Genomic DNA, 23,550 nt, shown 5'->3' with positions numbered 1-23,550 from the left:
TTTTCTTTCCATAACCGAGCCACTCTGCTGATGCTCTGATACCGTCGCTGTCTCTGAAGAACAGGAAATGAAAATCTTTTTTTCCCCACCTCCAATCAGTTGCTCCAGTCCTTTATCATACAGAAACACTGAATCCCCGCAGCGGTGGTCTTTCACTTCTCTAATGAACTCATTTTGCAAGAAGGGAGAATACCATCTTATCTTTTCACAGGAGGCTTTCTGCAACACACACACATACACACACACCTGGCTTCTTCATTGTTCTTAAAATACATACAAACAGAAGCAATGGCTCAATGTTTCACCCTCATTAGAGGGGAAAAGGTAAAAAAACAACAACATATAAACCATATCTTCAATAGTGTTTCAATATAGACAGCACAGTATAGAAAGGTGTTTTGAATTTGAAATACAACAAGAAACAGTACCACACACAAAAAATGTCTTGCTTGTTGGACAACTCATTTTATTTTCAATTTTCCCCTTAAAATGTGATGCAAATTGATTCGATCCATTCCAGGATCAAACTGTCGCCAACATAAAAGCTGTATTGATCCGACAGACATGATTAAGTGAAACTACTAAAAGTTAAAAAGAAATGAGCCACAACTGATGGAATTTACCCGATAAATGTAAGTTAGTGTATCTTATCATGCGTAGGAGAGCAAAGCATGCCTTGCTGTCCTAATTGCTCATAACCGCTAATACACACACTCAAGGCGATGTTTCCCAATTTTAAATGAGACGATTAAGGCACAGCACGCACGCCACCAAACAATAATATTACAAAAAGTATGAATAGTTACACAATAAGCTCATATCAATTAACTCACAAACTGAGGCACTCAGTGTGAATTTTTTAATTGGAGCCCAAGATGACACTAATTCAAATATTTAGCAAAACAAAAATCAGACCTCACCACCAGTATTATATATTTCAAATCACCTTCATTTTCTAGACAAGCAATGATTAGAATGCGGGCTTGCGTCTCCCCCTGTTGGTACAAAAAAACATGCTGTTGTATTCCAAGCAACCTGTTTTGACCAACACTAACCACTGGGGAGGACTGAAGCTCCATGGAGAGACAACATCCGAGATCAGGGTGTGACTCTGACAACACTGCTTTGCTTTCATTTTGTTTTCTAATACCCTAAATCTGGTGTAATCTCTAATGCAGAGCAGATCTTTAATTGGAAGAGGATTGTCTTTCGTCTATCGCTTCTGTGGTAACGCTACAAAGTTCCAAAGTAGAATTAACCTCTGCTCTAATCTTAGTCTTGCTTTTTATTCCTATAGAGGCTTTGACTTCCAGTGTGCAACCCCCCACCCTAGTCCATCGTCATTTTCATTTAACCGCTCATTTGTCTTCAGAGTCGTAATGTGGCTCTTGCATGGTTTGCATACTGAGTGATCCGGCATGAAGAAGGCCAAGGATGGCCTCTATGCTTGAGCACTCACATTCATTATAAAGGTGCAAGCGGAAAGGGGGAATATCCTCGATCATTCGGACATTTCTCTTTTCACAGGCACATCCGTACACATCAATTTCTCATTTCTAATTAAAGCATCAATTTCCATTTAATTCATCCGCATTGGAGTCTATGTGACCATATGTTTTAAGATGTCCCATAGGTGCAGTTTTTTATATTTATCATTATTGCAGGATAGATATAAAGGAAGTGGGGGAAGGGTGTGGAGGCGCTGGCAATGACCCAGATAATGCATTTCCTTCATATTGAATCTCATTTTTGGAGCCCCCCCCCCCCACTGATGTAACTGATGTAAATAAATTATGATCGTTACATCCATTTAGCTGTGACCATAATATAATTTGCAGTGTGATGTGATGTTGAAAACACTAACACTTGCTTTTATACCCCCATGTGTCATGTCCCAAGAGATGGGGTCAGGTGATTTCTTGCAGCAGTTCCAACAGACATGCATAATTCATGATCCTATATGCCCCCTGTCTCACACAAACAATTTAATACGTGTGCAATATTCCTCTTTGTTCATTTTTTTTCTTCATGGCGTAGTTTCGAGATTTAAGTTTTCATCAGGCAGCCTTCACACCCTTTTGACAGCTGGCAACTCCAACGCATGCGCACAACGCCAGCTGCTGAGCCCAAACAAAATAATCAAGTTTGATGGAGGTACAGTATATATGAAGCAGCAGGAAATTGTTGAAGGTTTGTCTTTCAAAATAGAAGTATTTATCTTCACACGGATGCAAAGTATAATTATAAAAATGAATACACTGTTGGGTATATGTTTAATTTAAACACCCCCCCCAAATAATTCAGTGAATAATTTCAATCGGTAACTCCATAAAGAAGATGACTTCACTGAAACTATAGTCAGTCTAAACTAGTTTTACAACGAAACCTACATCACCGGATGTCGTCTTTTTACAACCCGTGTAGCTTCACTACGCCGGGTGTACTAGCAGCAACCAGACTCAACCTCGAGAGCTAACTGTAGTTTGTCCGATGAAAATGTCCGGCATTCCGGCTTTTTACTCTTTTAGGTGACCGAGGTCTTAGCAGGTGTAGGCGGGATGGCGCTGGTCACCGTCCAGCGGTCACCGACACCGAGCACTACCTCCAGCCCCTGTGTGTCGGTGAGTATCCGTCATCTGTTTGACATCTGGCGGAAGCAATGTCCCTATCACTCGTTTAGCTTTTTCTTCTTGCTGACTGTGCACATGTAGCATCAAATGTGCAGAAAAGTTATTCTCTGACTCTATTGTTTTGTTAAAACCACCACTATTTGAAAAATAAATATATATTAACAAACAGTAATGTCGCTATCATCACTTCCTCCTGTATTCAGGAAGAGTGACTAATCTTTTATTTGGATAATGACACTGGGGAGTTTGAAACGATGCTGTTGTCGTTCGAAAAGTGTTGTCATGTCAGCATCCCTTCTGCTACATTGACCTCCATTAAGGCGACTTGGCAGAGTGACAGTGAAGAGAAAGGAGCTGCCCCGAAAGGAGGTTAGTGTGACGGGCATGTCATACCATTCGAGGGTCCTCTTATCTACGCCACATGGGGCTTTCAAGCCGCCCAGACAAACCGAGACAGGCGGTGTCGGCGTGGCTTCCATAGATAAAACTGCCGTGTAAGCCGAATGTGGTCAGTGTTGGCTCAGGCTGGGAACGCAACGACTATGTGTGTTTAGGGTGAAGAGCCTTGTCTCTTGGTGGAATGCAGAAGACCTGGAGTATACAGTTTGATTCTGGGCTGGTATGGTCTTGGACGTATGAGTTGCAGCCCATCCAGGGGCTGAAAGTTTTACCTGGGGTGGCAGGAAGTTCATGGGGGGGTGTAGTTTCCCCCAGACTTGTTATTCTTGTTCGTGTATAGTATATTGTTTCCATAATGTTGTTTAGTGTAGCAGGAAAATACAACCTCAATGTAAAGCGGAAAAAATATATATACGCCAGCTGCCTCAATAAATTACGACCTACGTGCCCATAAGTTGTCAAATTTGAAAAACATTGAGCAACCACAAATAAATGAGAACTGACTTGCACTGTCTGTGGTTGGATTGGAATGATTAGCCGCAACTTTTTGACTTTTCCGAAGTGGTGGAGAAGACTGCGGAGCGCCATACTCGACTTGCGATGGCGCCGTAGGATGCAACTTTTTCTTTTAAGTAGGGATCAGGCTCTATTGGCACATATTGACTTGCTTTCATTTCTAACTTGATGGATGGGAAGGCAAATCAAAAGTACATTTTCCATATTATGTCCCCTTTAATGACCAATAATAATAGTCATCATTTTGGTGTCTTCTCCTAGAATGACTTTTCAGGAGATTGTGGGATAGAATTTTGTGTAATGCAGTCACACTTGTTGGAAGCTGAAAGCAAGAGATACATTACAGAATATACTGCACCAAAATATTAATATGCACATGTCTATTGAATTATTAATATTGAATTAAGGTAAGATGATAAGATGCGTTTTGAGTGGCAGCATTTGAGAGCCCTGACCTCAAACATATTCAGGATCTTCAGACTTGAACAGACCTTATGCAACAGCAGCCTCATGAATAATCGTCAAGGTGGCTTGTCTAAAAACACTTCCCGTTCCAAAATCATATCAAAAGATTACTTTTGCATGGAGTAAACATCTGGATGAGTCTTTGCATGTGGAGTGAGAGCAACACCATAAAAAATAAAAGGGCCAGAACAGCCTGCTACAATTCCCCATACTTTTGACCTATATTTTCCGAGCAATTTTGTCATTGAACACATCTTCTAAATGAGTGACCCAGCCATCATCGCAGCTCGCATTACTCTCATTCAGCACAGCAGGGAGCGGCGCACCCTTGTGTGCTGTAATCTGCCTAGCAGCCCGACCAAATCCCCTCTTCTCATTGGCTATAATGCCACTCCCTACACGTGCATGCAAATGAGGTAACCATAGAGATGAGCTTGTGCATTTTACCTTATTGCTTATTATGGGATTGAAACATCATTGCAGGAATTTTCACTCTCTTCCATTTAGGTCACTAAAATACTGAAGCATGCGTGTCTGTCCGCCTGTCTATCGGTCCATTTGTCTTTAAGTGACGCTGTGGGATAGCTGATCCGGAGAACATCCCTCCGCCTGGCAGCTGTCCACTCAGATCATCACATCTGTGGGATTGGACTGGGAGTAGTGGATCACGCTAACTGCACCACTCTTACACCTGCGTCATCCTCCATTACCCTGATTTATCACCTACCAATTCCAGTTTCAATCCAGTCCTTGCCTGGTTTGCAGTATGCAAATACTGTCGATTTGCATGCACCGGGACTGACAGATTGATGCTGAAGAGAAAGTTCCTGAGTGTTTTTTTGGGAGGGATTACCACAGGGATTAAAATGTTTCTGTTTGTGGTGGACTGGTTGCTGGTGGGAGAGGATGATTGCATTTTGTTGGAGGCAGGGGAGGTGAGTGAGTGACGAGCATCACGAAGACTATTTAAGCCATATTCCTTCTGTCTGTTCTGCGGAGGCTGCCTGACATCACAAATGACCCCCCCCCCCATCCCCACTCACATACATACACACTTTTAATGGGTTAATTGACTGTGCTTCAGCATGTAATATGAGTAGCCATCATGGTCTGCCTGATGCTTGTGTTCTCTGTTGAAGTGATGAGTTTTTTTTCCCTTTTTTTCTTCTTCTAGGAGTCGGGCAGTGGTGAGGATGACTGTCGCTCTCAACCCAGAAGGTGAGAGACCACATCCTGTTTAGTCAGTCACACACGTCATAGCCCTGGTATCTATTTGTTCTTCTGTGAATACTGCAAATTGCGGGTTCTGCCACTAGAGGGGGTTTGCACATCAATATTCAAACAGTTGCTGCTGCATTTTCTTTTCAGCATTATGTCAATTTTTGTCTCATTTCATCATAAAACTCTGAACATACTCTTAAGCCCCAGTTTAATGGATACATTTGTGATTACATATTAACACTAAAAGTTATAGAATTACACAGCTCACAAAAAAATGCTGATTTGGTTCCTCTATTTTTGCTGTATTTTTCTCATGGAGAAATGATCAATTTCATAGATGTCTGTTCTGCTGGCAAGGATAGTTAAGTACTTGCCCTCTTTTACAATGAAGCCACACTCTTGTAACGCATCCAAATGTGGCTTGGCATCGTCTGGCTGAAATAAGCAGGGACATCCCTGAGAAATGAATTGTTGTTGAAACTAGTCCATATTTTTTCTTATTTTTTTTTTTATGACCTAAACTCACACCCACACACAGTTAATTCTTCAAGACAGACTGAACACTGTTCTCATGAGGTACTTTGAGGTCTTTTGCTGACATTATGTGTCATGTTACGCCCAACTCCATTTGATCTCTAGAAATAAGACCGTCTAATGTTTTTATAATATAATAAATAAATCAACGGAGTGAAATGAAAAGCCAAAGGAAAACACAAACCTTGACTTTCTGGTTGTTTTTTTTTGGTGTAATAGAACACAATGTCAGGTTCACGCAGCGGATCTTAGTTAGCCCTGTCGTCAGACTCCTGATGCAATATAGTTGCGGCTGTGTGGCTTTTTTTTAGGTGTATGGAAAAATGTTGCTTCGCTTAATTTGGTGGATTGTGGTTTAATCACAGTGCAGAGTCGCTGGCCTCAAGAGAATATGAGCTGACAGTGGGTGAGAAAAAAGTCAGTTACAAAGGTTGTGTGAATTATTATTTTTTCTTTCTGTTGAATTATAGTATCTCAAAGAATAAGAGCCTTGTAGATTTAAATAAATGCGGTGTCTGATGTTTGGAGTTTCTGAGGTCCAGAGGTCTTGCTAGGAACTGATCCGTCTTAGAGCAAATCAGGTTTTACTTTATGTTCCTCTGCAACAATATTACATAGAAGTCAATCCCTGGAGCTTTTCTACTGAGCAATTCCTGGAATGCCCAACCTTTAAAGAGGCTTCTGCTCGCTTACACTGTTAAAATAGTGGAAGGCATTTGTCATCGAGCCCACAAGCGTAACAAATAAAGCATTCTTAAAGTCAAACACCTTTCTGTACCATCTGCGTCATTTCCATTTTATACTGTCTTCTTCACCCTCTGGTTTACGCGGGGGCTCTGTTTGAGTTTCCCCTCTAACATTTCATTATTTGCACTCATTCCATCACCCGTGATCAGGAGTCAACTGTGACTTGTTAAAGCACAAGTTTGGCATCAAATGACATTTTTCTTTCTGCCTTGTGACAAAATGATCCAAGCGAAACCCAAAATGTTTCCACAAATTGTTTTTTTTTCTTTCTCTGAACATAACCACTGAGTTTTAATCTGCCAGAAACACATAGAATATTTGGTGAAAATGAATAATGAGTCAATTATTGCAGAGTCAAACATTCTGTCAGTTATTGAGGAAAAGCCTCAAATTGTCGAGACAGTGATAAATTGCAGTGAAAATAATGAAACAAACCCAAAAAAAAAAACGGTATGCTGTGTGCACAGTTCTCAATTTGATCCCGATGTCAAGATATGCTCGTGTGTTATATCACACAATGTTTTTAAAACACGATGACATCATTCCTCTGAACCCACCCACCCCGATAGTACCTAAAAGACGTATGTTCCTCATTAGCTGTTAGGTAACACATGAGCGTTGCTGCAGCTGCTGAAGCTGCTGAAGTCATACACACTGACAAACGCTGCACTTATTCCCTGCTGCACCATCAACGTCCGCTTTCACCATTTGGCTCATTGCTCACCATTTGTTCAGCATTGCTTAACGCACTAACATGTCGATTGAAGCCAGGGACCTTTTTGAGTGACCCCCAATTACATAACAGCCGTGGTCCAATTAACTTTTTTGCCCAGCCATCCAAGGAACAGAAAACCTTGACTTGATAGAATAGAATGGAAGTTTTTTTCTCGAAGGTTGGATCCTGGAACTTATAAAGAGACTTTTAACATGCATGATGCGAAGGGACCAAATGTCACAATGTATTGGTTTTATCTACAATCTGTATTTCATTGGCTGTTCTTTCCACACTAATCCCAGACAGGAAATTAAAAAAAGACAGAGGAAAGTGCTTCATCTTATTAAGTCAAGCAAACAGTCTATATTTATAGTCAATATATAAAGACAACACTCTCCAGTGATGAAAATAAATCAGATTGTTTAATTATGAACACAAAGCCATCTCTAAATATGGAGGAGTACACATTTGACAATTAACGTGTATTCCACATACTACAATACTAAAAAGGACAAACTAAGAACAATATCATAAAACGTGTTACCTCAATTTCTATTGAGGTCTATTCTACAATTCACCAAAAGTTGTCCACCAGACAAGTTAAATAAGAGTACAAAAGAGCAGAAACATAATAAAAAGAGTCATTACCCCTGACTATTGCCCAGGTCATGTCCATGTGGGCTAGTAGTCCTTACAGAAGCTTCTACCATGGCCCCCTTATAGCTCAATCTAATTAATGAACTTAAACTTCAGCTCATCTTTGACCTCCATGTGTCTGTTCCTTTGCTCAGATCCCAGTTGTGTAACTTTTCCGGAGCTCGGCTAAACAACAAACATCCCTCTCATGTTACCGGTCTGCAATCCAGGTTCCCACCAAAGGCCAGTTAATTTGACCGCACTAAACCGAACCTCATGACTAAAGCATCAAAGCAGCTGTGTTTGGGTTGTGTACTAGCTAACCAGAGAGCACGCTGGCGAAGTGACTTTGTGATGCAACGGGGGTACATAGGAAGGTGAGTTCAAGTGTGGTGTAGCGTGACCAAAGCAGAGCAGGTGCCGGTGTGTTTGTGTTGCTTGCGATGTAATCACTTTTGCTCAGCGCGGGACACGACACAATGTTATGACACATTTGTCATAAGTTGTTGTGGTTGATGTTCAAGTATATGCATTTCCCAGAACTGCTTGCTTCACTTTGATTTGGTTAAAACTGATGGTTATGTTGCACGCATTGTGAAATACTCCTGCCAAACCACGCCTTTGGTTTATTTTTCTATTGTTTTAATATTTATTGTTTAATATTTTGAGATTTTCATATTCACCATAATTGCACTGACTGGATAAATCGCCCTTTTTATGCTCCACGGTGACATAACAGCATTTACTTTGAGGAGGCCTGGATTACACAATTGAGTATTGTTGGCCAAAAGGTTTATTGGAAATGTGGTAACAGATGAAGCTTGCACGCAAGACACTATCCAATTCACACTACATGCAATGTGGTTGCCTATTAAATAGGTAATCAAATACTACTCAAATTTATCCTTGTTGATAATAACTGAAATATTTATATTTTCCACACATAAGAGTGCAAATAACTCCTCTCCATGAAAGGAATCTGCTGGAGAAGTTAACTGGTGTCAGATTTGACGAGGTGGGCAGCAGTTTTACATTCTTTCGAATTGTTGACAGTTTGATTATGGCTCTCGATGTTGTCATGGCATCGGGATATAAAAGGTTTAAGAGGTAATAAAATGAGCTAAAACATCCTTCTTCTAACACCACAGACAGGCATTATTCACATAGTGTGGATTTGCTACGTATAATACTTTCGCCACCTCAAACTTACCTGACCAGACAAGTGTGTGTACTTCTCCACCTGGGTCACATTCCATTAAAGCTGTCTAGTTTAAATGCGTCTTGCTCCTTATGTAACAAGCACAAGATTTGGGTGTGGACAGGCCACAAGTCATCCTGAGGGCAAATCAAAAACTCATGCAGATTGATCTGCTTCTATTACATTAGGCTCACAGAATTTTTCAAGGTTCTCGAAACTCCCCATTCATCTTCTCCTTGTAAGAATATAATAATAACGTGAGTCCATCCAATTAGACCATACTTTTAGAGAACGTAATATTTACAAAAAAATATAATAACTTAGTCTATTTTATATTCCAGTTCACCCCATAGACAGAAATGTGCGTACATTTATTAAAAATAAATATATAAAAGTCAAATAAATGTACTATTCGTTTATTTGACCCCTTTGTCATTTTGAGGTTAGTAGGGTCCCATCTGACTATTAGAAGCTACAAGACTCATGGCGTTGCACTGTGAGTATTATTTATAGCAAAGCATGCGGTGGCTGGACAGTCGAACAGTCGAGCCAGTAAATACTTGGATAAACACACGTCCAGCCAGCCAAGGCATGGAAGCGCATGTAAACAGTGTGATCAGCTGCTTCGAATGGACGCAGAAGTGGCTCTCTTGTCCTTCCTCCCTTGTACCCTCATTGGCTCACCAGCTGGACCCGCCTACCTCATGGTGTGATTGGCTCCCTATTTCGCTGGCCCGCCTTCCTCGTGTCGTAATTGGCTCCTCATTTCGTTGTCCCTCCTTCCGCTTTCTCATTGGCTGCCCTCGTTGCCCCCGCCCATAGCACATGCATCGCGATTTCCCCCCCCCCCTGACTGGAATGAGGTGAACCCTGTCACTCGTCCCAGTACTGTACAAACCGGTCGTGGTGACGCATCCCAGTAAGGAAATCACCGCGTTTAGGAAATAGTTTTACGAATCAAGACTTTAACAATACCCAGTGGAAATTTTGCGGGCTTATCTTGGCGTCCTTTTAGTCAGACTAGAAGAACAACTTGCATCAACTTCAGCTGGCATTCTTTTTTTTCTGCCCCATCGAATACCACTCTATTGTTTAGGAAAGTGGTCCGAACTTGAATCGAGCGTGTCTTTTTGCCATGGCGGAGCACACGCGTGGGCAGTAAAAGTTTAGCTTCTTCCGGAGAGCACCTGACATTCGTCCACTCCCTCCTGCCTGGGCTCCACTAACACGCCGACATGACCCTCGGTGCTGTGACCGACTCTGGGAGCTCGTCGGCGGTCAGCTTCTGCTCGTGTTGCGGGGCCAAAATGGTGCCGTACTTCAGCGACGACGCGGTGGTGTCAAATAATGAAATCAACCAACTGTAAGTGTTTTCTTGTGCATCTAGTTGGGGAAACACGTTTCTTCGTTGTCCTTTATGTACAAATCAACCAAGTGATTTAAGTGTGTATAGGTGCACGAGCCACTTTGGGTTTGAGATTTCATATTTGGGATTGTGACATTTGTAAAAGTTTTGCAATCTAGTCTGCATGCGCTGAATGTACTTCCTCGGGATGCAGCAGTCTCAGGGTCTTACTCATCATCATCGTCATCATCATCATCACCGCTGCTTTTTGACCTTATTGAGACATAAGCTGCACAGAGCATGCGTTTTACAAGACCAAACACGCGGTCGTTACCTTGGTCCCACATAACCTGCTAATAGAGATTGGGGAATGGTGTAATGCACTGTATTTTAATTCATGGGTGTCAAACTCCAGTCCTGGGGGTTGCCTTCCTATAGGTTTTCCCTTGTTAAACACCTGAGTCAATAGATCAGGATCATTATCAGGCTCCTGTAGGTGAGCGTCCGTGTGCATTCATGGACCAAACATTTTGCAACTCAGCCAATGACTACTGTCAATCCAGCCTCCATTCATTCGAAGTCAAGTGAGCCACCATAACATCTGCTTCATAGATCTAACTCCTAGAACAAACCCCCCAATATTTCAGTTTACAGTGTTCCTTCTTAGTAGACCCAAAATCAATGTTTGCTATTCGGACTACCATCCATAATCAATAATGCATTGTTTGGATTGTGACCTTGCGATATGTATTGATTTGTGCGTTTGAAGTGGTAAATAATTAAATTAATCTAAACGCCGAAGTAGGCAAAATAAGAAGCAATGAACACATACTGATGGAGTAAAACCTCAACTGTAACTCATCAGGATCAGACAAAATTTGCGATGAGAAAGAAAATCAGGAGTTGAGAATACTTCATCCACTTTTCCAGGAAATCAATTCATGCATCTGTCTCCCCTGTCTGTGTTTTGTTGAGTGTTTCGTAACATTCTTGTTCAGTCAGCAGTTGGCAAGAGCCCTGCGTGAGAAATTGCCTTCTGTCACGGGTTTGGGGAAGTCGAGGGCAGCTCCACTTTTGATTGCAGTGTTTTGTCACTCATCTTACTCATGAATGTACTCTGAGGTTATTGAGTAAAGCCTTAAGTGAGGGTGGGGGCGGAAGTGTGTCAAAAAAGATGTACTTTAGTGAATATTCAAATTGCTTTTTTTTTTAATTTTTATTAAATGCTGCTTGAATACTCGTTTGTGGGCTTTGAGGTGAAGAAGTTATGTTCCACGTCTGAGCATGTTTAGTGTTTGTTTGTGTTCACTACTGTACAATGTATTTTGTTCAGTAATTACAAGATTAAATTATATCAGTGGGCCGAAAGTAGTGCTAACATTGGGCAGACAGGTGAAGTCCTGTGCCCCCCCCCCCCTAAATAAAACAGAAAGGAGTGGCACACTTAGGTGTGTTGTGAAAACACCAGCTAGTTTGTAGTTACATCAAAACTCAAGTCTTTGTGCTGTTGATGAGATACAGCTTCCCACAGAAGTAAGTACACCCCTCACATTTTTGTAATACCTTCTCAAGGTTCCAGACTCCCAAATGGGTTTTTGAGTTTTCCCCCCCTTGTCTGGTTAGGAGGTTGAGACCAGGGAATGTTGTCAATCTTTATCGACTGTGATTCTGTGAAGCCTTTTGAGTCTTGCGATGAAAGGTGCCCTTGCGTCATAATCCAATTATTTCCCCATTGCTTATCAATTTGAGTCAGTTCAAAATGTGACGTGTATTCAGTGGGTGGATTGGTCGCAATGTCCGATAAAAGGCAAAACTACACAGAGTCCAAAATGTTGCTTCCAATCACTGGGGAATTTGGGAAACCCAATTTGAAGTTAAGCAAACAGTTTGAAGTGAAGCAAACTTGCCCAAACTGTTCCTACAAAGCATGAAATTGCCAAACTTGTATTGATTATTTCATTACTGCAGAGATTGTGGAAAATAGATTTTTTTTTCATTGCTTGTAAAAACAATTAGAAGTGCTTCCAGAGAAACTATGATCCGTTTGCCTCGTCTAGACCCCCTTGCAGCTTTGAACCTTATGAGCCTGCCCTGCATTGAGCTCTGCCCTAAATTTATCCCATCTCACAGTGACAAATATGGGCACAGGCTGGTTGAGGCGGGCAGGGGGGTCACTTATCTGCCGACCATGTAGAGTGATCCTTCCATAGTGATGATTGTGTCTCGGATGAACTGCTGCCCTGCTTTTATTCTTCAATGGCTGAAACAAAAACAAAAAAGTCAACTCTACTCAGATAACCAAAACCAACAAACCATTTGGCAACCGAGACAAGAAAGCATTCCCTCATAGAACTAACTTGGAATATAATTTGTGTCCTCCACTCATAGGTCGAGATAGCGAGACGGAGCAAAGGGCAGAGAGAGAGCAAGCCAATTCGATATGTAGGTCATCCATTGCTAATTTTTACTTCCACCTACCGTTAGCCGCCATAAGCGACTTCTACTAATTTTCTCACCATTCTGCATCAAACCAAATATGAGTCATGTGAACATGTTATTTGGTCATTATGTCATACTACATTTACATAAGGAATTCCAGTTTAGGCCTTGAGGCTTATGCACTGCATGCATAGACAACAGTATTGCAGTTAGAGGACTCTATATGAGGTCTATTAGACCCCGTGCTCATTTGCATATACGGGCGACCCATTTGAACTTCTGCTGCATGTCGCCGCGAACCCACAATAGGATTTTATGTACAGTAAGTGACTGACACGAAGTGAATGCCATCTATCAATAGCTTACACTTTTAAAGGACTGGTCTGTTTTTAGCGTCCGTCCTTAACACGCAACCCCGCAACCTTCTCAAGCCGAGAGTGTATTCTCCGATCGGTTTTGGAAGCGTCCGATTTTGCACGTGCACAGCATTCCGTTTACGACTTTCAGTGGAGGTTGTATTACCGACGACCTTAGCAAAGCTTTACAAGGTCATTCCTGTGCAATTGAAAAAGTAGTCGACGCCGGGATTGTGGAAAAGAGGATGTGATGTAGGGGGAGTGAGCGGAAACAGCTGGCTCAAGAGTGGCTAGGTTGTGGGAAATGAGTACTGCTCATGGCTGTTGTTTTGTTTTTCTTTCTTGTCCCTCTTGTCTGTCTATTGCGATTGCACGCGTGGTCTCAGCAAAAACTCAGCAAGGAAGATTGAATGGCCGGAGCTGGGAAGAGATTAGGTTACGCAGGAAAAAGCCAGGCGGTCGAAAAATCCAGTTTTGCACAAGAGGATGAGTTTGAAATAGACCAAGTCATGAACCCTTTGACCTGTGCATGATCAGTTCTGTGAGTGTAAAGTAGCAACAAGAAAACAGACATTATAATGAGAATTATTGGGACTTGCTCAGACTTTTGACTTTTCATGTTGACACGTGTACGAGTGTGGGTGTTCCAGCATGTTTCACGTGTCAGTTCCTCATCTTCATTTCAAAGCCCTAAGGTGATGAAACCGCCCCTATTAGAGGTCAGTCGAACAGGTTTGCCAAGTATCTTCGTTTTCTCAGTATGTTCCCTTTTTTCATTCTCATGTACCCGTCATAAACCACAAAATCAGGTTCTCACAAAATCTGATGACATCCCTGGCAAGAGCTCTATCAAAAGTATTTGTGGACGAAAGGTTTTGAGACATACCTGATCAACAATGGAGGACAAAGCATTCTCTAACACAAATGCATTTTATTAAATTTTTTGATCATTTCAGCGAGAATTGGCTCGCCGCATCATGTCTTTCTTTTTTTTTTCTTTTTTTTATTAACTGTAAAGACACACAAAGGTCAGACCTAAAAAAAAAAAAAAAGTGGCAGAAATCCTACCATACTGGTTTGTGTATTTTTTCTATGGTAGTTATTTTACAGACTGTTTCTTTAGATATTTTAATCAGTATGAGCAAGATTGGTACTGGGTGGTACGGAAAAGAGGCGAGCGCCTTGTCTGTTATCTGTTCCCTGTTTCTTGACCCACATCGTACGTAATGTTTTTGTGGTGTCACGTGGTATTTGTCTTCAATACATCCTCCAATAATTTTGACTTTAGATCCCATCTGGCTAGTGGTAAAAATTCTGACAGCAGTCGTGGTCACTCTGCGTGTGCTAATACACGTCAAGTCACATGGTTGTTATTCAAGTGCCACATGAATGGCTGTCACCTGCTATGTCACCATCTTTAAGGATGTGTGCTGCTTCCCTGAATGTCATTTGACACACTCGTTATTGGCTACGGAATCTCAAAGGTTAGTGGACCATGCGGTGTGTGGAAACAAAAAAGCCAGCGCCGAAAGATCACCTTTTGGTCCAGAGATTTGTGTGCTGGCCAACGCTTATCAAACATTGCGGAGGAGGGGAGCAGGCTCCATCTTCTCGCTGTCCCCTCCCAGTGCCGCTATCCCTCTTTGCTCACAGCTGCTCCAGTGAATGCAGTCAGTGTGTGTGATCCAGCTGTGTGGAGGAGCAGAGAACATTGTGTTCTGAGTTCCCATTCGGGTTTGTTTTTGTTCTGATTTTGGGGTGACTCCTGCCAAGCCGGGCTTGAATCGACAACTGCGACAATGACATAATCCCGTGGCCGCACCACTTATACTTGTGGGATAAATTCAATGACATAAGTTCATAAAACAACAGTCCATTTTAATTCGATATTTGCGTTGTCTTTTTTTGGGCGGGCTCAATTAACAGATGGTTGAAGATTTGAAAAGATGCAATTTTAGCTGCGAGTATTAAAATGGATAAAAACAGTCTGCTTGTTCGATCGATGGTGACATTTTATGTTTGTGTCACCCCGCTTAAGGCATACAAATGTATTTATTTTTTCCTCCTTCCTTACAGTATCAGCGAGAGCTTCCTCACGGTAAAAGGTGCAGCTCTTTTTCTCCCAAGAGGAAATAGTCCCACGCCAAACTCTGCACCTCATATCAGCCAGCGCTGGAACAAGCACACAGGTAAAAGATTTACATCAAAGTATCGCCGGCTGTTTTCGGAACCTCACGTCTATACATAACATTCATTTGCGGAGAATGTGGCGGAACTCTAAATATATACAAAGGGTTTCTAAAAATGGCACCGTGTTTTTGAACAAAGAAAGTACTCTGCTCTATCGAGCAAAATGACGACAGTGTCACCGAAACTGGCCTAAGGCGAAATGAAACAGTATCTCGGTTCTAATGTTAACATTTCACTGCCATGAATGCCCTGACAAACCGAGACTAAATGTGTATATTTTTTACTAGGGGATCTCCAGAAACATCTTCAGACTATGTTCACTGTGCTGCGGCCGGAGGACACAATCCGACTGGTGAGTAACACACTGACACCCTTTGTAAATATATTTATATTTTATTTTTTCATATATGTTTGTATCGTATGTACAGACAAAATCAGATGATCGGGCCAGGAATTTTTTTTATTTTATTTGTTAGGGGGGGGAAAAAAGAATGTTTTTGTATGATATTGCTTTTTAAAAATGATAAGTGTTGAATAAACTGGTCATGAAAATGACCATTGTGTTTTTTTTTGCCCCCCCACCCCTCCCAATCCATCAGGCTGTGCGTCTGGAGAGTTCCTACGATCAGGTAACCCGCTACTTGGTGGTGGTCTCCACCAACGGCAGACAGGACACAGAGGAATCCATCGTTCTTGGCATGGACTTCTATTCCTCTGACAGGTTAGTACCATCCTATTTAACATGATGAGCATTTTCCCATTAAAGTGCACAAAAAGAGATGAGGGATGAAAAAGTACAGACCAAGCGAATGGTTTTTGTTCCGAATCAAAACCACAATAAAACATAAAAGTAGTTAGACTTCCTTTGTAACATGTGGAAGCCATTATTGTGATATTTGACATGCTGCTTGTCTCTGCTAGCTGCTGTTCCGTGGGCTTGGTTCTACCTCTATGGAGTGACACGATGATCCACTTGGACGGAGATGGGTACGTCCTGGTTCGCGCCAACCGTATAGCTGTGACTTGTCTCGTTTTCTCAAACGGTCTCTCTTTCCTTCCGCAGAGGTTTCAGCGTGTCAACTGTGAATCGAGTTCATGTTTTCAAGCCAGTCTCAGTCCAGGCAATGTGGTACGCATCATTTTAGTTTGGGCTCAGGATAATTACTTGCAGAACGTAAGAAAATAGTTTGAAGGAAGCAGGGCTTTTTAGCGTTGTCATGTAGGTGGTTTCCCACTGTTTTTCCAGCGTGGGCTATGTTTAGGAAACGAGATACGGGAACCGCTTTGACATTTTTTACTTTTAATTTATTGAACAATGTAAAACCTGAACGTATTGTTCAGCGTCCACAGATGTCTTTTATTTGCCTTGATTGTGAAACGTTGCTTTTGTTGCCTATGTCAGGTCGGCTCTTCAGTCACTCCACAAAGCGTGTGACATTGCCCGCTGCCACAATTACTACCCGGGCAGCCTGTTCTTGACATGGGTCAGCTATTATCAGAGCAGGATCTCCTCCAACCAGTTCTGCATCAACGAGTGGAACGCCATGCAGGATGTTGAGTCGCACCGTGCCAATTCACCTGTTCTCTTCACAGATTTGTGAGTAGATTGTTGACGTGCTTATCATACTATCAAGAATAATCTTCCATCGCTTGCGTGGATCATTTATAATACTCAGAGTTCAGAAAACAAATTTACCCCAGTAAGAAAACATGAAAGTTGAAACGTGCCTGTCACGTGTCTGTTTATCGAAAAGCACAACCAGAGAGGACCATCACATCTCAAAACATTGCCCAACAACTTCTCACGTTCAGATGGAGTTGCTTCATTTTCCATCGAACACTGAGCAAGAGCATCCACGTGCTTGCTGTAACCTTAGGGCAATTTAAAATTGGCATCGACAAAGATCAAATAAAATGGCACGTGTGGACACTGAAAAGACGTTGACTTTATGACAGAATTGTCAACAGTCCCATAAGGAAGTATTGAAAACCGTACGTATGACCAGGATGGATTTATGGCTCGACTAATGCCAAGAAAATCTCCCTCCCTTCTGCCTAGTCATGTGCCTCTTGTTACACATTTGGATCGTGCGTATGTTTCTCACTGAGATTCTGGAGCGTCCAAAATAACTGAGCCTTTAGCTGTCTTGGTTTACATTTGGAAAAGTAGAGTCCAGACGCACAGAAGCAGGTGGCAGGCGAGCGCACGTTCGTTGGCAGCAGATGATTTAAATAGAACGCTTCTATTCGATCGCAAGGTGGGAGGACTGGGAAAAAGCAAAGGTGGCTGACAATAAAATAAAAAAAAAAAAAAAATAATCAGGTACGTGCTGCTCTCCTGGAACATAAACTCGTCACCCTTTCCCGGCAAGGGCTCTGTTTGTGTTGGAATAGACTTAATAAGGCGGCCACACATGTTTTACGAGCACTACACACACACAGCCACACACACACGCGCACACATCAATCTGTATTTGTTTTGTAGCAGAAGGTGACCCAGTCTAGTGCTTGTTGACAATGAAGCTTATAATTGTGTCTTTTTCTTAATTCTTTTTAGCGGTTATTCTGTTTTCATATTGCTCAAAGTGAAGTAAACCATAACAGAATGGAATTTATTTCCTCATCACCAGCCATCGTGTTGTCATGCATCTGAAAGAATGACTTTTTCCGTGGCTTTCTGCGGTCAGCTGCCCCTCCGGCTATCTGCGGGCGTGCCAGTGCCTTATAAAACGCTTCAGTCATGACTTGACGCAGTGTCTTTGTTGGCAAAGGAGAATAGGCACTCTCAAGCCTGAGGAATTATTCTGGAGGGGTCAAGCACTAAGACAAACAAGCCAACTGACTAAGAATTCACAGCACGCCCTCCGTTTGACCCAATGCAAGGGAGCATTTACGTAAAGAAAGAGCTTTGAAGAAGGCCATTTGAAGTCAGCGTTCCGAATAGCATGGAGTCAACAGGAGAGATCTACAAGGGAACTTTAGTGTTTCTCATCTCAGATTTCCTCTTCCCACTCTGGTTTCTGAGAATCAGACAAAGCTGTAATTCTTTGGTGGAATAAATCATCTCACTGGCATTCGAATAATTCCGTGAACAGAAGCGCTTACCACCATGACATGACAGTTCTTTTTGTTCTTGCGCACCCCCAAAGATTGTGTGATTGAATTTTTTTTCAAATGTGTGTTAATTTGTGCACAGGCCCACAGAAAGGGAGCGCACAGAGCGACTGATCAAGATGCGCCTCCGAGAGATCATGATGCAAAAGGACTTGGAGAATGTTACCAGCAAGGAGGTAAGAAACCAGACATTTTCACTTTTGGCAGATGGAATCATTTATTTTGACCGCTTTGCTTACCTTACCTGATCTTACTAGATCCGCACAGAGCTGGAGATGCAGATGGCGTGCAACTTGAGGGAGTTTAAGGAGTTCATTGACAACGAGATGATCGTCATCCTCGGGCAAATGGATAGCCCCACGGAGATCTTTGAACACGTTTACCTGGTAAGAACCCCAAAGTCTCTTTGTTGTCCTTTTACCAGGACTCCGGCCGCTGTCACATCATCTTCTAGTGAATGATTAATAAGTCTTGGCTCGGTTAGAGTTAGTCACCGCCGACTGTGTCAAATATGAGCTTGTAACCCGACATGGGATCGCTTTATATTGACAAGAGTTGTGCCGTCTCCAGGGCTCTGAGTGGAACGCTTCCAACCTGGAGGAGCTACAGAACAGCGGGTAAGACCATTGTCCCCACACATAACCTCTGGATTGCAATAAGAACAGTTATTCTGCAGATGTGATTTTATTTATTTATAACGAATTGCGTTATCGGAATTATGCAAAAACCGTGTCCTGAAAAGATTCAACTAAGAGAAGCCGAATGCCATGTTAGCCTTGCTGTGTATTTCTCAACAAACTGTACAAATAAAAGCAACATTTACATTTGCATTTCATTGATCGATATTTTCTGGATGGGTGGCATTAACTAAGCATCGAACACAAAACATCAATCGATGATGACGTTGAAAGGTGACCTTCTCATCTCTTGTCTAGCGTCCGTTACATCTTGAATGTGACGAGAGAGATAGACAACTTCTTCCCGGGCATGTTTGAGTACCACAACATCAGGGTGTACGACGAAGAGGCCACCAACCTGCTGGAGTACTGGAACGAAACCTACAAGTTCATTACCAAAGCCAAGTAGGCCTTCGCGCAAATGCACACGCTCCTCTTTCCCAGCTTTGGGCTAAAAAATACTTTTCCTCTTTTTCTCATCTCCTAGGAAAGCCGGTGCCAAGTGTCTGGTTCACTGCAAGATGGGCGTGAGCCGCTCGGCCTCGACGGTCATCGCTTACGCGATGAAGGAGTACGGCTGGTCGCTGGACGACGCCTTTGAGTATGTGAAGGAGAGACGAGCCGTCACCAAGCCGAACCCCTCCTTCATGAAGCAGCTGGAAGAATATCAGGGAATTCTGCTCGCCAGGTGGGATTGTTATTAAAATTCCTGAACGTAAACTGCAGTGAGTCACAAGTATTTTATTCATGATTGATTTGTCCTTTCCCAGCAAACAGCGGCATAATAAACTATGGCGCTCCCACTCCGATAGTGACCTATCAGATCGCCCTGAACAAATGTGTAAATCCTCATCTCACTCCCTGGGACGCTCCGACTCCCAGAGCAACAATAATAATTCCTCCCCTGCCTTGCATCACTTCCTGGGCGTGGCCGTGCTCCAAGCTCTAGTTTCTGGACCTGACGACGTAGCTAAATCAACCTCGAACCTCCGCACGCGATGCAACGATGCACGCGACTCTCCAATTGAGGAGCCGTTCAAAACGGAGTGTGACGACACGCCCTCGCCGCGACCGCACGCAGCCGTGCTCGTCCCAGAGGAAAAAGTCTCCACCGCTGAGAACCCGGTCATTACGGTACCTGCTATCATTCCTCCACCCTCGCTCCTCATCCTCCCCCCAACTCCGGAAGTCCAGCGGGCTCACAAGGGTCACGCGACACCACCGGCTAGCGCGGAGAGCAAACCAGTGGAACTGTTTCTTCACTTCCCTGAGCAAAGCAGCTCCGAGGACTTTTCCCCCGTCACCGTCATGTCGTCAGACACCTCGGAAAAGACGCCATCCGATTCGACGAGTGAGAAATGCAGCCCGGTCAGCGACGCCCCTGTCCCCACGCCGCTTTCCTCAACTGGGCGTAGCGATGACAACAACAACCCCAGCGAGCTTCCCGACGATGCGGATGACCGGGGCGAAGCGGACGGCTCGTCCAACCACAGCTCACAAAGCATCGACTTCTTCAGCGCCAGGGAGAAGTTTCTGGGCTTAGCCCAGGAGGACAGAACGCAGCAACCTTCTGAGCAAAGGTCGCCCTCGCTCGACGCCAATGACAACAGAGCGACTGAGGAAGATGAAGCAAGTGAAGACGGGACAAGTCAGGTGATGATCGGTTTTTATTTTATGACGTGTTTTTTTACAAACACCAGTTCTATATAGAATATTCATATTTTTTATTCTTCTCATCCCTTCATTTTTTCATGTATTCTCAGTGCCACTTTATGCCCTCATTTATACAGCACAACCTTTCTCAAGCTACCAGAGGGAGCTTCCACTTTTTAAACTAAAATATAGTTCTTCATGGTCAGCAGAGGTTTTCTCCACTTCTAATCAAAGTTGCATTCTTCATTTTCTCAGTGAGATATTAAACACCAATTCAAATTGCTCTTTTGTCCCAAAATTGATAAATGATGCAATTTGTTTTCTTGAAGTGGCCTCGACTTTTTCTTGGTCGTTATGTAAATTTAGCCTGAAACAACAAATCGATTGCTTACTTCGACACACTAACAAAACACATGTTTCCTTCTCTCTGTCCGCAGTCCGAGGTTAGCGATGACAAGCTCAGCCCTGACAGCTTTGATCAGCCTCACCACGACAACGGAATATCAGTCCGCCATATTGTGACTGAGATCGAAGCCATATGCCACCCAACTACTCCCTTAACTCCTTCCACCCCCTCCACACCGTCGTCCTTCTCTCCACCATTGCACGGACCTCCGCTCGTTCGGGAGGATCCTCCGGAAGGGGCGGAGCCAGAAGTCCCGCCGTGCCCGCCGTCCCCCTCGCCGCCGCCGTGCGACCTGCCGGCCGGCTCCGTGCGGCGGGCCACCGAACAGCTGGAGCAGAAGTTGAGGCAGGAAATGGAGATGGTGGCGGCGCAGCGTTCCCCACTGCCCTCTCCATGCAGTGAGCACCCCCCTGTCCGAACATTCGAACTTCCAAGCCGCTCCAAGGGTGAGACCGTTGGTGAGCAACTGAACGACTCAGAAACAGCCAACCACCAAAACACTTCTATCAGCCACATGTTTGGTGCTCTTCTACATCCTCAAAGCCATGTGACATATGATACTCCAACAGTAGACTCATCTCGACATACCTCAGCCCAAACCCAAAACGACAATGAGCTCCAAATGACTCTGGATGGGGTCACAATCCAGGAGTCCAACCCTGATGAGAACCTGGACTCCCTCAGCGTGGGAGGGAGTTGCGGTTCCGACTGCGCCGCTCAGAAGCGTCTGGCGCGTGGCAGCCAGGAGCTGGAGAGGATTCGCCAGACTTTACGAGAACTTCAGGCGTTCCTCCACGAAGGCGGCGGCCTAGAGACGCCGGACACTGGGCAACCTCTCTTCATGGAAGCGGAGCCCCCTCCCGGCTCAGATGCAGCGCAGCGACTCAAACAAGATGGGAAGAGTCTCCTCGAGCCAGCCGGATGGCACCGAGCCGTCGAGCTGGAGGCTCGCATCCGCCAGGCGGGCCTCACCCCGCCTTCGCTCATGAAGAGGTCAGCTTCCTTGGCTAAACTGGACTGCCTGGAATTGTCACCTGACGACCTCAGCGACCTCGACCTGAGGCAGCACGCCCGGACAATGGCGGCGGCGGCGGCGCACTCCCACTGCGCTTTCCCCACGTCGCCATCTCATTCGGATGACACGTGGAAGAAGCAGAAAGTTCTCGCCACAAACAATCTTCCCGAAAAGACACGTTTACCCGGTGAAGAGCCCTCCCCTTCCCGCTCCCCTGAGAGGAGCGAGCGGGAAGAGGCGGAGGGCTGCGGCTCGACGTCGTCGTCGCGGCAACCGGTGAGGGCTTACTCTTCTAGACGTTCGCGGAAAGCCAGTGAGAGGAAGCAGCGTGCCGCCGCTGCCCCCGCACTGCTGTACAACACCATGTGACCTCACCAGCGCACCATGTGACTTCACTGGAACGCATGCAAGTGGACTCCGCACCGAGTGTGCCAATGGAACGTGTAGCAAGTGTGTTTGCAATTACGTGACAACTGAGTGTGTGAGGAGTCGTTAGTGACGCGATTCGATGGAAAGCCGTTCAATCATTTATTCGATATCTTACCCGATCCGTGCGCTCGGTCGGGCCTCTAGTCTTAGGGGCGGGTCATTTTCAGAAGGACATGCTTATTCTACTGTTGCACGCTATTTTTTTTTTTTCAATAGTGCGGACAGATTGATGGGGGCAACCTTAAAGTGGATTTATATAGATGATTGAATAAAAGCTTTTATGGCTTTCCATTGAAGTCAAGATGACCTGACACGCACTTGAAATGCTCAAGATACTGAAATGCTCTCACACATTGCACTGAAATGCTCATATATACTGAAATACATGTTTTTGTACTGTTTGTGAGAACATTTCAGTAGTGTGTGTTTCTGAGGTATCCTTGAAGTTCTGTTTCTAACAGCCCCTAATGTCAACTACTGGATGTGTTTAAACTGGACTGACAACCTTTTTTTTTATGTCCAGTGTGTGCATGTGTGACTTTCATTGCAAAGTGTATAAACTCCAACAAGAGGGCTTCTTGTCAAAACATGCACTTTACTGTTTTGATTATCATTTTCTCTCATTTCTTATTCTACAAGAATGTTTTGCACTGTCAATGGAGACTCGATATTCTCGTCGTGTTTTGTTTTTCCACAAATGGACAAATGTTTTTAAAATCGTGTTTTAATTCAACAAGGGCAAAACAGAATATGTTTAAGACTTTACTTTGTTTTTTTTTATTTTTATTCAGCGCTTTAGCAGTAAATAAATACAGTTGGCTTTTGATTGACGTCTGACTGACTTCTCAATATACACATAGTTGAT

General features: G+C 43.6%; 1 protein-coding gene across 3 annotated transcripts; it reads left to right on the top strand.

Annotated features, from left to right (window-relative positions):
* Nucleotides 1-2,423: 2,423 nt before the first annotated feature.
* On the top strand, nt 2,424-23,511 carry ssh2a (slingshot protein phosphatase 2a). 3 transcript variants are annotated; one of them, XM_061280825.1, is made up of 16 exons: nt 2,545-2,621; nt 5,185-5,228; nt 8,019-8,240; nt 15,278-15,390; nt 15,679-15,743; nt 15,991-16,112; nt 16,313-16,378; nt 16,455-16,520; nt 16,794-16,988; nt 18,588-18,681; nt 18,763-18,891; nt 19,076-19,122; nt 19,441-19,587; nt 19,670-19,870; nt 19,953-20,835; nt 21,273-23,511. In XM_061280825.1, the coding sequence occupies exons 3-16, from the start codon at nt 8,140-8,142 to the stop codon at nt 22,623-22,625; spliced, it is 3,582 nt and encodes a 1,193-aa protein (XP_061136809.1). In that variant the 5' UTR covers nt 2,545-2,621; nt 5,185-5,228; nt 8,019-8,139; the 3' UTR covers nt 22,626-23,511. The 3 variants fall into 3 exon arrangements, with proteins under 3 accessions (XP_061136808.1, XP_061136809.1, XP_061136807.1); XM_061280824.1 differs by lacking the exon at nt 8,019-8,240 and having other exon boundaries at nt 2,424-2,621; XM_061280823.1 differs by lacking the exons at nt 2,545-2,621; nt 5,185-5,228; nt 8,019-8,240 and adding an exon at nt 9,920-10,424.
* The last annotated feature ends 39 nt before the right edge of the window (nt 23,512-23,550 follow it).

Source organism: Syngnathus typhle, linkage group LG6, assembly GCF_033458585.1.
Source record: "Syngnathus typhle isolate RoL2023-S1 ecotype Sweden linkage group LG6, RoL_Styp_1.0, whole genome shotgun sequence".
NCBI classification, from domain to species: Eukaryota; Metazoa; Chordata; class Actinopteri; order Syngnathiformes; family Syngnathidae; genus Syngnathus; species Syngnathus typhle.
The sequence above is the reverse complement of the archived record's forward strand: the minus strand, read 5'-3'. Positions and strand labels throughout refer to the sequence as shown.

Excerpts from the sequence above, each read along its gene's own strand:
- ssh2a (XM_061280823.1), top strand. The coding sequence starts at position 10,297 with ATGACCCTCGGTGCTGTGACCGACTCTGGGAGCTCGTCGGCGGTCAGC. Across the intron at positions 15,744-15,990 it reads CGGAGGACACAATCCGACTG|GCTGTGCGTCTGGAGAGTTC; the intron begins GTGAGTAACACA and ends CCAATCCATCAG. Across the intron at positions 18,682-18,762 it reads AGAATGTTACCAGCAAGGAG|ATCCGCACAGAGCTGGAGAT; the intron begins GTAAGAAACCAG and ends TGATCTTACTAG.